At 43.9% G+C, this 16,321-nt stretch overlaps 1 protein-coding gene across 2 annotated transcripts in view; it reads right to left on the bottom strand.

Annotated features, from left to right (window-relative positions):
- The window catches only part of SCCPDH (saccharopine dehydrogenase (putative)), a 54,225-nt gene extending 53,927 nt beyond the window's left edge, over positions 1 to 298 (bottom strand). Inside the window, exon 1 of one of the 2 annotated variants that reach the window (XM_007990038.3) lies at positions 18 to 298. In XM_007990038.3, the coding sequence (XP_007988229.1) occupies positions 18 to 207 (190 nt within the window). In that variant the 5' untranslated portion in view covers positions 208 to 298. The remainder of the gene's footprint in view (positions 1 to 17) is intronic. The other variant, XM_007990037.3, reaches the window with a different exon arrangement.
- Between the last annotated feature and the right edge of the window lie 16,023 nt (positions 299 to 16,321).

Genomic DNA, 16,321 nt, shown 5'->3' with positions numbered 1-16,321 from the left:
CCCGCCCGCCCCTTTACCCAGCTTCAGGGCCGCCTTCTCCAGCACCCGCTGCAGCTTCTCCCGGGAGCGGCCCGCCACCGCCCAGGGCAGGCGGGAGCTCCGCTCTGGGTCCACCTGCTCCCGGGCCACCTCCTCGGTCACGAACTGGCCGGTGAAGCCAGAGGCGCCGAACACCACCAGGTGGAAAGGCCTCTGCTCGGTCGCCATGACGAGTCCACTGCGAGCCCAGGCCCGGGGCGCGCTGAGTCCACGGCGCCTGCGCCTCCGGCAGCGACCCCACTACCCGGCGCAGCAACCGCCGCGTCGCCGCCGCCAGCGCGCCGCGCTCCCTTCACCCCGCGCGCGCCGCCGCGCCAGGCCCACGCCGTCTGGCGCCGGAGCCGCAGAGCAGCTGCTTGCCCGGGAGGCGTCGGACGCGAGGCTTCCTTGGGCGGTGGCTCTGGCTGCGAGTCCGCTTCCAAGCCTGGCAGGCGCCCGCCGCGGCCCATAGTTCCCTCCTGCCGTTTTTCCCGCACGGCTCTGGCCGCCCCGCGCAGCGCATCTTGTAGCCCTGCAGGAAGCTGGAGGCGGCAGCCGTTTTTTCTTGTTGCACGTGGGGGTGGCGCAAAGAGAGTGCGAGAAAACCTGCCGGTGGCCCACGCCAAGAACCTTTGAGCTTCTTTGCTTGCTTGCTTTTCTTCCTTTTCTTCCCTTTCTTTTTTTGAGACGGAGTCTCCCTCTGTCGCCCAGGCTGCACTGCAGTGCCGCGATCTCGGCTCACTGCAACCTCCGCCTCCCGGGTTCAAGCAATTCCCCTGCCTCAGGCTCCTGAGTAGCTGGGATTACAGGCGCTCGCCACCACGCCTGGCTAATTTTTGTTTTTAGTAGAGATGGGGTTTCACCTTGTTGACCAGGCTGGTCTCAAACTCCTGACCTCAGGTGATCCAGCCACCTCGACCTCCCAAAGTGCTGGGATTACAGGCATGAGCCACTGCACCCAGCCCATTCCTGATTTTTAAGAACTCTCATTAAAATAGGAATAAATGGATGCTTTAAAAAATTATGAAATATATTAGTCTTGCAAAAAAGGTACAGCCAATAACAAATATGTACCCTCAACACAGCTTAAGAAAAATATTCCAGGCCAGGCGCGGTGGCTCAAGCCTGTAATCCCAGCACTTTGGGATGCCGAGACGGGCGGATCATGAGGTCAGGAGATCAAGACCATCCTGGCTAACCCGGTGAAACCCCGTCTCTACTAAAAAATACAAAAAACTGCCGGGCGCGGTGGCTCAAGCCTGTAATCCCAGCACTTTGGGAGGCCGAGACGGGCGGATCATGAGGTCAGGAGATCAAGACCATCCTGGCTAACCCGGTGAAACCCCGTCTCTAGTAAAAAAATACAAAAAAATAGCCGGGCGAGGTGGCGAGCGTCTGTAGTCCCAGCCACTTGGGAGGCTGAGGCAGGAGAATGGCGTGAACCCGGGAGGCGGAGCTTGCAGTGAGCTGAGATCCGGCCACTGCACTCCAGCCTGGGCGACAGAGCGAGACTCCGTTTCAAAAAAAAAAAAATATTCCAGATAGTGAGGCTTCCAGGTATTCATTCCTGAATACATTTCCTTTCCTGTCCCCGAGGCGACCACTTGCCTGAATTCAGTGTTTATTATTCCTACCCCCATCTTTCTGCTTGTTATATATGTATTTATAAATATAGTACTGTTTTGCATATTTTGAATATTTTGTAAATGTTAATCCTGCAACTTTCTTATTTGGTCATGATGTCGTGAACTTATTCCCAAATGATTCAGAATTTTTAAAAATGTCTGTGATACGTGTGTGGAGAGAGAAATACACCAAATTCTACAATGCTTTTGAACAATTTTGTATAGTGCTTTTGTACAATACAAAGAATGCTACAATAAAATTCTTGTACATTTCTCCTAAAGCACCTGTGCGAAAGTATATTGAATATATGTCAGGAATGAAAATGGTTGGTGCTAGAATATTCACGTTTGAGTTATCTCATTGCTTTTAAAGCACACGCACTAATTTTCACTCTCAGCAGGATACTAGAATCCTCTTGCTTTACATCCTTGTCAGCACTTGGTATTCTCAAGCTTCATTCATGTCCATCTGGTGGGTATAAAGTAGTAAACATTCAAGTGTTTTACACACTTAACTATATACTAGGCACTAAGAATAAAGTACTGGGGATATGGCAACAAATAAAGCCCCTCCCCTCAAGAAGTTTACATTCTAGTGGAGTAAACAGTCACTACAAAATAATCTTACAGAGCCGAGTACAGTGGCACTCACCTTTGGTCCCAGCTACTTGGGAGGCTGAGGCAGGAGGATTGCTTGAACCTGGGAGTTGGAGGTTATAGTGAGCTACACTCCAGCCTGGGCAACAAAGTGAGACATTGTCTCTTAAAAGAAAAGAAAAACAAACTAAAACTAAAAACTATATATATATGTGTGTGTGTGTGTGTATTTTGGCAATAATGCTTGCCATGGTTTGGATGTTTGGCTCCCCCAAATCACATGTTGAAATGTAATCCCCAGCGCTGGAGATGGGGCCTGGTGGGAGATGTTTGGGTCATGGGGGTGGATCCCTCATGAATGGCTTGGTGCCATCCCCAGGATAATGAGTGAGTTCTCCCTGTATGAGTTCATACAAGAGCTGGTAGTTGAAAGAGCCTAACTCATCCTTCTCTCTCTTGCTCCCTCTCTCACCATGTGATACATTAGCTCCACTTCACCTTCTGCCACCACTGGAAGCTTCCTGAGGCCTCACCAGAAGCACATGCTGACACTATGCTTTATGTACTTCCTGCAGAACCATAAGCCAAAATAAAACCTTTTTTCTTAATAAATTAACCAGCCTCAGGCATTCCTTTATAGCAACGCAAAAATGGACTAACATAATGGCCATTGCAGCATTGCCTTGTAATAACAAAAAGTAGAAACAAATGCAATGTCCTTTATCAGAGGAATTATTAAATAAATCATTGTGTCCTATTCATTCAATAGGAACTGTACAGCTATAAAGAGCGAAGTATGACTATTCAGGTGGTTCTAGGTAAAAAACACACAACGACAACAAAAAAGAATGAAGTTGGCTGGGCACAGAGACTCACGCCTGAAATCCCAGCGCTTTGGGAGCCCAAGGGAGGAAGATCACGAGTCCAGAAGTTTGAGACCAGCCTAGGCAATGTAGCAAGACCCCATCTCTTAAAAAAAAGTTGTTTATTTTATTTTATCTTAATTAGCTGGGTGTGGTGATGTGCCTCTGTAGTCCTAGCTACTTGGGAGGTTGAGGTGGGAAGATTCCTTGAGCCCAAGAGTTCGAGGTTATAGTAAATCATGATCACTCTGCTGCACTGCAGCCTGGGCAACAGAGCAAGACTATGTCCCTAAAAAAAAAAAAACAAACTGTGTATAGTGACATGGAAAATTGTCCATATCTCTTAACATTACAAGAGTATATTTAAGACAAAAAAGATGTATGTATATGCACAGAGAATGTTAAGAATACATTATAAATCTTAATAACTGTAAAATGCTTAGAAACATGTCTTACACATGGTAACTACTCAATAAATGTTAGCCATTGTTAATAGTAACAGTGATTATTACTGGGAAGTGGGTTTGTATAAATTGTGCAAGAGAAAGGGGTTCATACTTTTTACCTTTCTATATTGTTCAAATTTTTTAATAATTTATATGATAATTATTTGATAATTTGTAATAGTAAGTTTTTTAAAGGAGCAGGGGCTGATTTTCAGAAGGGCCCGAGGGGCGGCTGTGGGAATCACACCCCACCATCTGCAGTTCTGACACTGAGGCCTGTTCCTGTTGCTTCCAGGGAACTTAATTTTTTTGTCCATCATAACACGCAACAATATGAATGAATCCCACAAACACTAATCCAAGCAGAAAGCCAAACAGAACATCTATGTCATTCCTTTCATCTAAAGCTCAAAAGCAGGCAAAATCGACTTACTGTGTCAAGAATCTTGGAACAATTTGCTTTCGTGTAGAGCAGTCCCAGGTCTGGCCCTTCTTGAAGTAATTCTTCATCTAAAGGAGTTCGAAGGAATTCATTTTCTCCAGGGGCCAGGAGACAGCTTGATTTCTGCACCAAGGTTAGTGCCAAGAAAAAGGGAAGACCCCCCTCCTCCTCCAAAAGAAGACAACGTTGGCTTGGGGACAGGCTGTTAACCATCACCGTCACAAAGTCGGAAGCCGGGTCTTCTGAAGCTCGAGAGTGAAGGGTAGAACTAGGGGCAAGAGAGGAGAGAACAATGCCTGCAACATCAGCCCTGACTATTTCCTAGGTGACAAAGATCCTCTCCTCGAGCAAACTCTAGCCAGGTGACAAAGATCCTCTTGTGTCTGGAATTGGTTCCTTCCAGCGGGTTCTTGGTCTCACTGACTTCAAGAATGAACCTGCAGACCCTCACGGTGAGAAAGTTCTTACAGATGGTGTGTCCAGAGTTTGTTCCTTCAGATGTTCAGCTGTGTCTGGAGTTTCTTCCTTCTGGTGGGTTCGTGGTCTCGCTGGCTTCAGGAGTGAAGCTGCAGACCTTCACGGTGAGTGTCACAGCTCATAAAGGTAGTGCACGCCCAATGAGTGAGCAGCAGCAAGATTCACTGTGAGGAGCAAAAGAACAAAGATTCCACAACAGGGAACATGACACAAGCAGGTTGCTGGGGCTGGCTTGGGTGGCCAGCTTTTATTCCCTTATTTGGCCCCACCCACATCCTGCTGATTGGTCCATTTTACAGAGCTCTGATTGGTCCATTTTACAGAGTGCTGACTGGTCCGTTTTACAGAGTACTGATTGGTCCATTTTTACAGAGTGCTGATTGGTGCATTTACAAACCTTTAGCTAGACACAGTGCTGATTGGTGTATTTTTACAGAGTGCTGATTGGTGTGTTTACAAACCTTTAGCTAGACACAGAGCACTGATTGGTACATTTACAATCCTTTAGCTAGAGAGAAAAGTTCTCCAAGTCCCCACCCAATTAGCTAGACGCAGAGTGCTGATTGGTGCATTTACAAACCTTATTTAGACACAGAGCACTGATTGGTGCATTTACAATCCTTTAGCTAAACAGAAAAGTTCTCCAAGTCCCCACCCAACCCAGAAGCCCGGCCAGCTTCACCTGTCACTCTCCTCCACCAAGCTCTAGCCAGGTGACAAAGATCTTCTCCGCGACCAAGCTCTAGCCAGGCTCCTCTGAGCCCAGTTATGCACGCGTCTCATCCTTGGCCTGTCAAGACTTGAACAAACAGTAATGCAGTTTCTAACAGCTCAAGGCCCCTTCGCCGGCATGACCCTACCCCTACTGTTCACATAGCTGCCTGAGAGAAAGCTCAAGGCTGCCCCAAGAATTTGTTGCTTGTTCTAGCCAACACCTAAAGACAGAGCCGCTGTTGCCCAGCCTCTGTGGGGGCTAGGTGCCTAGCTTCCAAAAGCACCAGTGAGTTAGCAAACCCAGAGAAGTTTCACATGGATCCAGTCCCCCAGTGTAGTTTGAACGCCTGTCCCCTCTAAATCTCATGTTGAAATGTGATCCCCAGTGTTGGAGGTGGGGCCTAGTGGTAGGCAGTTGTGTATCCAGAATTGGTTCCTTCTGGTGGGTTCTTTGTCTCACCGACTTCAAGAATGAAGCCGCAGATGCTTGTGGTGAGTGTTACAGTTCTTAAAGATGGTGTGTCTGGATTTTGTTCCTTCAGATGTTCAGATGTGTCCAGAGTTTCTTCCTTCTGGTGGGTTCCTGGTCTTGCTGACTTCAGGAGTAAAGTCACAGACCTTCACAGTGAGTGTTACAGCTCATAAAGGTGACACGTCCGGAGTTGTTTGTTCCTTCTGGTGGGTTGGTGGTCTCACTGACTTCAGGAGTGAAGCCGCAGACCTTTGCAGTGGGTGTTACCGCTCATAAAGGTAGTGCGAACCCAAAGAGTGAGCAGCATCAAGATTTATTGTGAAAAGCAAAAGAACAAAGCTTCCACAGCACATGGAAGGGGACCCGAGCAGGTTGCCACTGCTGGCTTGGGTGGCCAGCTTTTATTCCCTTATTTGGCCCCGCCCACATCCTGCTGATTGGTCTGTTTTTACAGAGTGCTGATTGGTGCGTTTACAAACCTTTAGCTAGACCCAGAGCACTGATTGGTGCATTTACAATCCTTTAACTAGAGAGAAAAGTTCTCCAAGTCCCCACCCGACCCAGAAGCCCAGCCGGCTTCACCTCTCAGTTGGGTCATGGAAGCAAATCCTTCGTGAATGGCCTGGTGCCATCCCCATAGTAATAAGTGAGTTCTCACTCTATTAGTTCATGCAAGAGCTACTTGTTTAAGACAGCCAGGCATTGCCTCCTCTCTGTCTTGCCCCTACTCTCATCGTGTGACATGCCTGCCCCCTCTTTGCCTTCTGCCATGATGGTAAGCTTCCTGCCATGTGACATGCCTGCCTGCTCTTCGGCTTCTGCCATGATGGTAAGCTTCCTGAGGTCCTCACCAGATGCGGCACCACGCTTCTCATACAGCCTGCAGAACCATGAGTCAAATAAACCTCTTTTCTTGATAAATTACCTGGTCTCGGGTATTCCTTTATAGCAACACAGAATGGGCTAATTTACCGCCCCCCCCACTTCTGCTTTTTGTAATTTTTTTGTTTCCCTGACTCTCCTGAGCCCTCACTTACCCTTGCCTCTTCCCTCATTCTTCCTTTAAAATGCCTAGTCACCTCCGATTGGGTTCAGAAGTTGAGTTCAGTTCATGCTAGACTCTTTTCACATTGCATTAGTATATAACTGATTATCTGTCCTTCCACCTTGTTTATCTTTGACATAGGAAATCAGAAGAAGACAAATAAAGGAACACCCAGGTAGTCCAAAAGTCTATTTGAAGCTGAAAGTGAGAATGAAGCTGAACTTGCCACGCTTAGGAAGTGGTTTGGCAGCTGTGGCTAAATGTGAAGGGAAGAAGTCATGGGCAGTCATCTATGAAAAATCATGTTTTTTTTTTTTTTTTTTTTTTTTGCAACTTTTGATTACCTGCGTTATTTGCTGATCTCTAGTGGATAATAAAAAGAAACAAAAGGCAAGGAAAGTAACTAACCCAATTCAGAAATTCCATCATGTATTGCCACATTTTATTTTATTATTACCATTATTTTTTGAGACAGGGTCTCACTCTGTCACCCAAGCTGGAGTGCAGTGGCACTGTCACAGCTCACTGCAGCCTCAACATCAGAGCTCAAGCAATCCTCCACCTCAGCCTCCTGAGTAGCTGAAACCTCAGGTGCACACCATCGTGCCCGGCTAATTTTCAAATTATTTGTAAAGACGAAGCCCCACTGTGTTGCCCAGGCTGGTCTCGACCTCTTGGCCTCAAATAATCTGCCTACCTCAGGCTCCCAAACTGCTGGGATTACAGGTGTGAGCTGCCATGCTCCACCAGCTGCCACGCTTTAGAACATGTTGTGGTCTCAGCATACTGAAAGTTGCACAATAGTACAACACAGCCCTACCTCCCAATACCTGGTCCTTCTACCAACCTCTGCGCATCGTGCTGGAATGGTGCAGTGAAAAGGAGTTAGTCCAGGCTGACCTTTTAGGTATGCAACAGAAACTAAGTGCTTTTATTGTCAATTAAGGCAGCTACTTCTGTTTTTTTTCCTTCTTTTCCCTTCTAGGTATCATTTTTTCCTTTTTTCTACTATTAAACTAAAAATCTATTTGTCATTAAAAGTTCTTTATGCAAATCCTCAGAAGTCTAGGGCTTTATTATTTTTAATGTTTTTATTTTTAATAAAGGAGGCATCCAATGGTGAAGATCACTCATACCACCTTTATGAAAGCCAATTGTGAAATTTTCAGCACCGTTGGAAATCAGACATGGTTTACAGCCACGGCTGGATTTACACCAGGGGCTCTGGCACGCTCCACAAATCATGTTTCTCCCCACAGAGGGTGGATTGTTAAATACTTATCAGCAAACTAGAGGAAGGAGGGAAGGAGAGAAGGAGGGAGGGAGGGAGAAGGAAAGAGAGAAATCAAGGACTTTGTGGAAATCAGAAGCTTGCAAAAATCTCTTTTATTTTTTATTTTTATTTTTTGGCATGGAGTCTCGCTCTGGTGCCCAGGCTTGAGTGCAGTAGGACAATTTCAGCCCACTGCAACCTCTGCCTCCCGGGTTCAAGTAATTATCGTGTTTCAGCTGCCCAAATAGCTGGGATTACAGGTGCACACCATGACGCATGGCTAAGTTTTGTATTTTTAGTAGAGACGGGGTTTCACCATGTTGGCCAGGCTGGTCTTGAACGCCTGACCTCAAGTGATCCACCTGCCTTGGCCTCCCAAAGTGCTGGGATTTCAGGCGTGAGCCACCACTCCCTGCCAAAAATCTCTTTTAAAAAATTAAAAATTGATTTAATAGAGTAGGGAATCTATTCTTCCTGATTCCCCCCTGTCAATGATTCATTTTGGTACAGCTAAGTTACTCAGCTTCTGGTTTCTTGGTTTCCTTGTGGGTAAAAATATAATAGGGCCTGATGACAAGAGCCTGTTTTATAAAAATCTAGCAAAGCATACGTATACTTAAGCAGTAATAATATTCACTTGTGAAATTAACATACATCATGATATAAGTGGTATAATTTGGTCAGTCAATACCATCTTCAAATAATGACCTGAAGAATCATAAATCATCTTTCCCAATTTACTTCTTTCTAAATTTTAAAAAAATGTAAGGACATGATCCTATGAAGCAAGATTTAATTTACTCTTCCAATATGCACAAAAATTTACCAGGAATATCTCAAAAGACTTTGTCTTCACCAAACAGTGTGACCTTCCTGCCAAGGCCCAAGGGAGGCCAGCACACATCCACAGAGTATTGTATTGATGTTTTTATGCTGCTATCTTTAATTTTCAATGAGCATGATAGTTCTGAAACACACACACAAAAACTAACCTTGTGTGAAACTCAGTGCCTACTATGTTAGGAAGCAAATTCCCTTTAGACACTGCTGTTTTGCACAGAAGTAGAGGATTCATTTTATTAAGCTACAGTGAAAGCAAGCTCTTCAATCAACCTTTGGGCCTGTGTTACAAAGATCAAATTTTGAAACATTTGCTATTAGGAAATTCTAAACCACACCACACTACCGGTGTCCTTGTAGGATGGGCAGTTAGACACAACACTCGTTCTGCATTTCCGAGGGACTCACAGTAATCCCATCTACTTGGGAGGCTGAGACAGGAGAATCGCTTGACCCCAGGAGGCAGAGGTTGCAGTGAGCCGAGATCGCACCACTGCACTCCAGCCTGGGTGACAGAGCAAGACTCCATCTCATAAAAAAAAAAAGAAATAAAGAAAGAAAGAAAGAAAAGAGAATCCCCCTTTAAAAATGTTATTTAATTTTAAAACATTTTATTTATACATTTGTTCATTTCTCCATTCATTTCTTAAATAAATGTCTCTAGCCTGAAGCAGGCCCTGGTATTCCAAAGACGAACAAGATAGTTCCTGATCTCGTGGATTTTTAGTGTGGCGGAGGAAACGGTAATAGTAAAACTCCTAATTATCAAAAGATTTATGTCCACAATCCTACCAAAGATTTACAACAATTATTTTTGGGTTTTTCTGATCTTTATTCACACGTGCTCATCGTTTATACATATTTAAAAGTATAGTGTGAATACAATTTGGTGTTCTACCTTTTATTCTTAGCTTTTTAAATCTTTTTTGGGTGGAGGGAGAAAGACTGGAGAAGTGGAGGGTTAAAGCCCTGGAATGAAATCCTCCCTGACCCGCCCCATTCCTGTACATTCTGCACTGCATCCAGGGGCAGGAGGACTAGTATCTACCACATCCCTGGGGCAATTTGCACATTTGCAAGCTGCTGCTAGGTGACTCTGCTACCTTCTAACTGCAGCTAAACAGGAAGGGCTCACTTAGGAAATGCTGGCATTGGACTAGGAAAGCTTTTTTTAAGTTTTAAAAATTGACACACAAAAATTGTATATATTTATGGGCTACATAGTGATATTTTGATACATTCAATGTGCAGTATCAAATCAGGATAATTAGCATATCTGTCACCTCAAATGTTTATCATTTCTTTGTGTTGGGAACATTCAAAATCCTCTTTTCCAACTACTTGAAAATATGTAATAAAGTATCATTCACGATAGTCACCCTAGAGCACTATAGAACACCTCAACTCATTCCTATCAAGCTGGTTGTATTCTTTAATTAACCTCTCCCAATCTCTTCCTCCCCCCTACCCTTCTCAACCTCTAATGACCACTATTCTGCTTCTATGAGATCAACTTATTTAACTTTCTCATCTGAATGAGAACATGTAGTATTTTCCATCTTGTGCCTGGCTTATTTCACTTAACATAGTGTCCTCCAGACTCATTCATGTTGCTGGGAATGACTGAATTTCATTCTTTTTTAACGACTGAATAGTATTCTGTTATGTATATCTACCACATTTTCTTTATCTATACATTCATTTGTTGATGGATACTTAGGTTGATTCCATATCTTGGCTATTGTGAATACTGCTGCAATAAACATGGGGGTGCAGCTATCACTTCAATATACTGATTTCCTTTCCTTTGAATATACACCTAGTAGCAAGATTGCTGGATCACATGGCAGTTCTATTTGTAGTTTTTTGAGAGACCTCCATACTATTCTCTATAATGGCTGTACTAATTTACATTTCCACCAACAGTGCATAAGAGTTCCATTTTCTCTGTATCCTTGCTGGTGTTTATTTATTTATTTTATTTTATTTTTTGAGACAGAATCTCGTTCTGTCACCAAGGCTGGATGGAGTGCAGTGGCACAATCTTGGCTCACTGCAACTTCTGCCTCCTGAGTTCACGCCATTCTCCTGCCTCAGCCTCCTGAGTAGCTGGGACTACAGGTGCCCGCCACCACGCCCAGCTAATTTTTTGTATTTTTAGTAGAGACGGGGTTTCACCATGTTAGCCAGGATGGTCACGATCTCCTGACCTTGTGACCCACCCGCCTCGGCCTCCCAAAGTGCTAGGATTACAGGTGTGAGCCACTGCACCTGGTGGTGTTTATTATTTTTTGTGTTTTTTGATAATAGCCATTCTAACTGGGGTTGTAGGAACCTAGTTTTTAGATTCCTTCCTGGGCAGGGGTCGTCGCAAGAGACCACTCGACACAGAAGTCACAGCGGAGAGATTTATTGCTAGCGCGCTAGGGTCCTATGTCCGAAGTTGGCCACAGGACCCCAAATGCCTAGTACAGACAGTTTATAAAGGCAAATACCACAAAAATTCACAAAGCTTGAGGCACAAGATGATTGGAGCAGGTTATGGCCTGAGCAGGGTGTGTTACTCTGATTAGTTGGTTTGAACCTGGTTTGAACCTGCGCGGGGTATTTCCCGGACTTGTTCTTCTGTTTGAGTTCCAGGAATTTGGGTGGGTGTTTTAGATAGCCACACGGACATCGGGCAGGTGCTTTAGATGGCCACCTGGTCATTGGGCGGGTGCTTTAGATGGCCACCTGGTCATTGGGTGGGTGCTTTTAGATGGCCACCTGGTGTGGCTTTTCTAAGCTTCTAAGTTTCTAAGTCTCTAAGTCTCTAAGTTTCTAAGTCTATAAGTTTCTAAGCTTCTAAGTTTCTAAGTCTCTAAGTTTCTAAGTCTAAAAGTCTAAAGGTTTCTAAGTTTCTAAATCTATAGGTCTCTAAGTTTCTAAAGGTTTCTAAGTTTTTTTGTGGCCTATTTTCAGGGTGAGATGAAATTTCGTTGTAGTTTTGATTTGCCTTTCCCTGATGACTAGTTTCATTCTTCTGCATAAGGATATCCAGTTTTCCCAGCACCGTTTGCTGGAGAGATTTTTCTTTCCTCTTGTGCCTTTCTCAAAAATCAGTTGACTGCAAATGTGGATTTATTTTTGGGTTTTAATTGTGTTCCATTGGTCTGAGTTTCTATTTTTATGTCAGTACCATGCTGTTTTGGTTACAATAGTTTTTTAGTATATTTTGAAGTCAAGTAGTGTTTAACTTTGTTCTTTTTGTTCAGGATCACTTTGTCTATTTGGAGTCTTTTGTGATTCCATATGAATTTTAGGATTTTTTTTTTCAATTTCTATTTCTTTCCCTTTTTTTCTTTTCTTTCCTTTTTTTATTTTTATTTTTATTTTTGTGTGTGTGCGTGTGTGTGTGTGTGTGTGTGTGTGTGTATCTCCTTCAATTTCTTTCATCTCTGTGTCATAGTTCTCCTGGTAGATCTCTTTCACTGACTTGGTTAAATTTATTTCTAGGTATTTTTATTTTTGTAGCTATTTTAAATGGTGGTGCAAACTCAGCTCACTTTAACCTCCACCTCCCCAAGCTCAAGTGATCCTCCCACCTCAACCTCCCAAGTACCTGGGACCACAGGCGCACCACCACACCCAATTAATTTTTTGTATGGTAGAGACAGAGTTTTGTCATGTTGCCCAGGCTTGTCTTGAACTCCTGAACTCAAGCCATCTGCCCGCCTCAGCCTCCCAAAGTGCTGGGATTACAGGCGTGAGTACCGTGCCCAGCCCATGTATAACTTTTGACTCTCCTAAAACATAGCTACTGATAACCTACTGTTGACCAGAACCATTACCAATAACATAAACAATCAATTAACACATATTTTGTACATTATATGTATCATATACTCTCTTCTTAAAATAAACTAGAGAAAAGGAAATGTTACTTTAAAAACCATAAGGAAGAGAAAATATATTTACTACTCATTAAGTGGAAGTGGATCATCATAAAGTCATACTTGTCTTCACACTGAGCAGGCTAAGGAGGAACAGGAGGGGTTGGTCTTGCTGTCTCAAGGGCAGCAGAGATGGAGATGGAAGAAAATTTACATATAAGTAGATCTGTGAAGTTCAAACCTGTGTTGTTTAAGGGTCAACTGCTAAGATCATATTGTCTGCAAATAAGCCATTTGATTCCTCATTTCCAATCTCGAAACCCTTTCTTTCTCTTGCCAATTGCTCTGGCTAGGCCCTTAACATGTTTAAATTGTATATGTTTAAGGTTTACAACATAATGTTTTGGTGCACTTAATAAATGTCCTTAACATTATTTGATGACCATTTTTTTTCTGATTTCACATTATATTTAAATTTATGAAGAAAAATCCACATAGTACTTGTAGACACAATTTAAGTACTTCCCTACAGATGTACATTTAGAGCTTTTCCAATTTGTCACTTTTTTGTTTTTTTGGAGACAGACTTGCTCTGTCGCCAGGCTGGAGTGCAGTGGTGTGATCTCGGCTCACTGCAGCCTCCTGTAATCTCTGCCTCCCAGGTTCAAGTGATTCTCCTGCCTTAGCCTCCCGAGTAGCAGGGATTACAGGTGCATGCCACTATGCCTGGCTAATGTCTTGTATTTTAGTAGAGACGGGGTTTCAACATGTTGAACAGAATGGTCTCGATCTCCTGAACTTGTGATCTGCCCGCCTCAGCCTCCCAAAGTGCTGGGATTAGAGGTGTGAGCCACTGTGCCTGGCCTGCTATGCACATTCTTATATAACTTTTCCTTCTTAATAATCGTATTAGAGTAAATTTCCACATCTGAGACTACCGTGTCAAAAGCTCTTGATATCTATTCTATATTTCATATCTATGGTACCTTTACTGAAGTATGACTTGGGCTTGTCTATACATATCAGTACACAAATCTGAACTACTTTTATGGCCATTGCAAACATAAAGGACTGCCAAAGCAAAATCTTGGTGAACAAAACATGATCCAAACTTTCTTACTGGATCATGTTTTGATAATGGGGGAGGGAAAGTAGTGTCTTTCTTTACTTATGAATCATAGCAATAAGTAATTGGTTATTTAGCCTTCCGGAAAACAGATTCTGACTTACGTTTATGGGCAGAAAAGATTTCCCACAAGATATTCGGGCGTTGTCTGAATGTCTGAAATTGCTCAACTCACTTGCTACATTCTTTCGGTACCGCCTCCCTATAGAAAGAACCTGAGAGATGGAAAATAAGTTTACCACCAAGATGGTTTTACATCACATTCTTTCAGTACTGCCTCACTATAGAAAAAACCAGAGAAAGGGAAAATAAGTTTACCATTAAGATGGTTTTACACCACATTCTTTTTCTTTCTGAGGTTTATTTTTAAAAAATCTTCAAGTCAGGTCAGGCACACTCACGCCTGTAATCTCAACACTTTGGGAGGCTGAGGTGGGAGGATCACCTGAGCCCAGGAATTTGAAACCAGCCTGGGCAACATAATGAGATCCTGATTCTACAGAAAAATAGGAAATATAGCCAGGAGTGGTGGTGCACACCTGTAGTCCCAGCTACTCAGAAGACTGAGAGGGGAGGATCACTTGAGCCCAGGAGTTCAAGGCTGCAGTAAGCTTTGATCATGCCACTGCACTCCAGCCTGGGTGACAGAGCAAGACCCCATCTCAAAAAAAAAAAAAAAATCTTCAAGTCCACAGAAAGATTAAAGACTGACAATAATACAATAAATACCCATATACTCTTCTTAATTCACCAGTTGTTAACATTTTGCCACCGTTTTCCTCTATCTCCATATATATTTTTTTTCTGAACCATTTAAAAGTTGCAAATATACTGACCTTCACCCCTAAAATTTTCTAGCATTCACTTATTGCTTGAGAACAAAGACATTCTCCTACATAATCACGGCACCATTATCACACTGAAGAAATTTAACATTGTTACAATAATATGAGCTAATAGCTGGAATATATTCACATTTCAAATTGTCTTGAAAATGTCTCAGAATATTTTTTTTTAAATCCAGGCTTCAGTCGAGGATTATACATTTGGTTGTCATTTCTCTTTAACCTCCTCGAATCTGGAAGAGTCACCTCTTTTAAAAAAATCTTTTATGACTGACATTTTTGAAGAGTTCAGGCCAGTTGACATGCAGAATGTCACACAATCTGGATTTGTCTGATTGTATCCTCAGAATTGGATCCAGGTTTTAAAAATTTGGCAAGAATATTACATTGGTGATTTTTTTTTTTTTTTTTTTTTTTTTTTTTTTTTTTTTTGAGACAGAGTCTGGCTCTGTCGCCCAGGCTGGAGTGCAGTGGCCGGATCTCAGCTCACTGCAAGCTCCGCCTCCCGGGTTCCCGCCATTCTCCTGCCTCAGCCTCCCGAGTAGCTGGGACTACAGGCGCCGCCACCTCGCCCGGCTAGTTTTTTGTATTTTTTAGTAGAGACGGGGTTTCAGCGTGTTAGCCAGGATGGTCTCGATCTCCTGACCTCGTGATCCGCCCGTCTCGGCCTCCCAAAGTGCTGGGATTACAGGCTTGAGCCACCGCGCCCGGCCTTTTTTTTTTTTTTTTTTTTAACAGTCTTGCTCTTGTCGCCCAGGCTGGAGCAGTGGTACAATCTCGGCTCACTGCAACCTCCGCCTCTCGGGTTCAAGCAATTCTCCTGCCTCAACCTCCCGTGTAGCTGGGACTACAGGTGTGCGCCACCATGCCTGGCTAATTTTTGTATTTTTAGTAGAGATGGGGTTTCGCCATGTTCACCAGGCTGATCTCAAACTCCTGACCTCAAGCAATCCGCCCACCTTGGCCTCCCAAAGTGCTGGGATCACAGGTGTGAGACACCGCGCCCGGCCTACACTGGTGGTTTTAGCAGGAGCTATTCTAAGGCGATCCCCAAACGACCCTTGTCCTTGTGTCACTTCCTTCCCTTGAATGTAGGCGGAGCCTGTGAATATGAAGAGCTGCCACTCCTGTGGCTACGTGACCTTCAATGACAAGAGGAATTTCACAGATGTAGTTAAGGTCTCAAATAAATTTATCTTAAATTTCAGAGATTACTTAAATGGGCCTAGGCATTTAAATCCTGGTCTAGAGGTCAAGATGGAGGAAGCTGGAAATTTGAATTTGAAGAAGGGCTCAGTGTGTCTTTGATGGCTTAAAGATACAGGAACCCAGGGCCGGGAGGACAGGGAGTCTCTAGGAGCTGAAAGCAGCTCCTGGCTGACAGCCAGCGAGGAAACCAGGAAACCTGGGTCCTGCAACCACAAGGAACTGAATTCTGCCAATGACAAGAGTGAGTTTTAAAGCAGATTTTGCCCAGACTCTCCAGATGGGAACTCAGGGTCTGCACCTTGATTTCAGCCCAGACATGCTGTGCCAGGCTTCCTTTTTATTTACTTATTTAGAGAAGGAGTCTTGCTCTGTCGCCCAGGCTGGAGTGCAGTGGCATGATCTCAGCTCACTACAACTTATGCCTCCCGGGTTCAAATGATTCTTCTGCCTCAGCCTC

Source organism: Chlorocebus sabaeus, chromosome 25, assembly GCF_047675955.1.
Source record: "Chlorocebus sabaeus isolate Y175 chromosome 25, mChlSab1.0.hap1, whole genome shotgun sequence".
Classification (NCBI taxonomy): domain Eukaryota; kingdom Metazoa; phylum Chordata; class Mammalia; order Primates; family Cercopithecidae; genus Chlorocebus; species Chlorocebus sabaeus.
Note: the sequence above shows the minus strand (reverse complement) of the source record. Positions and strands in the feature narration are given on the sequence as shown.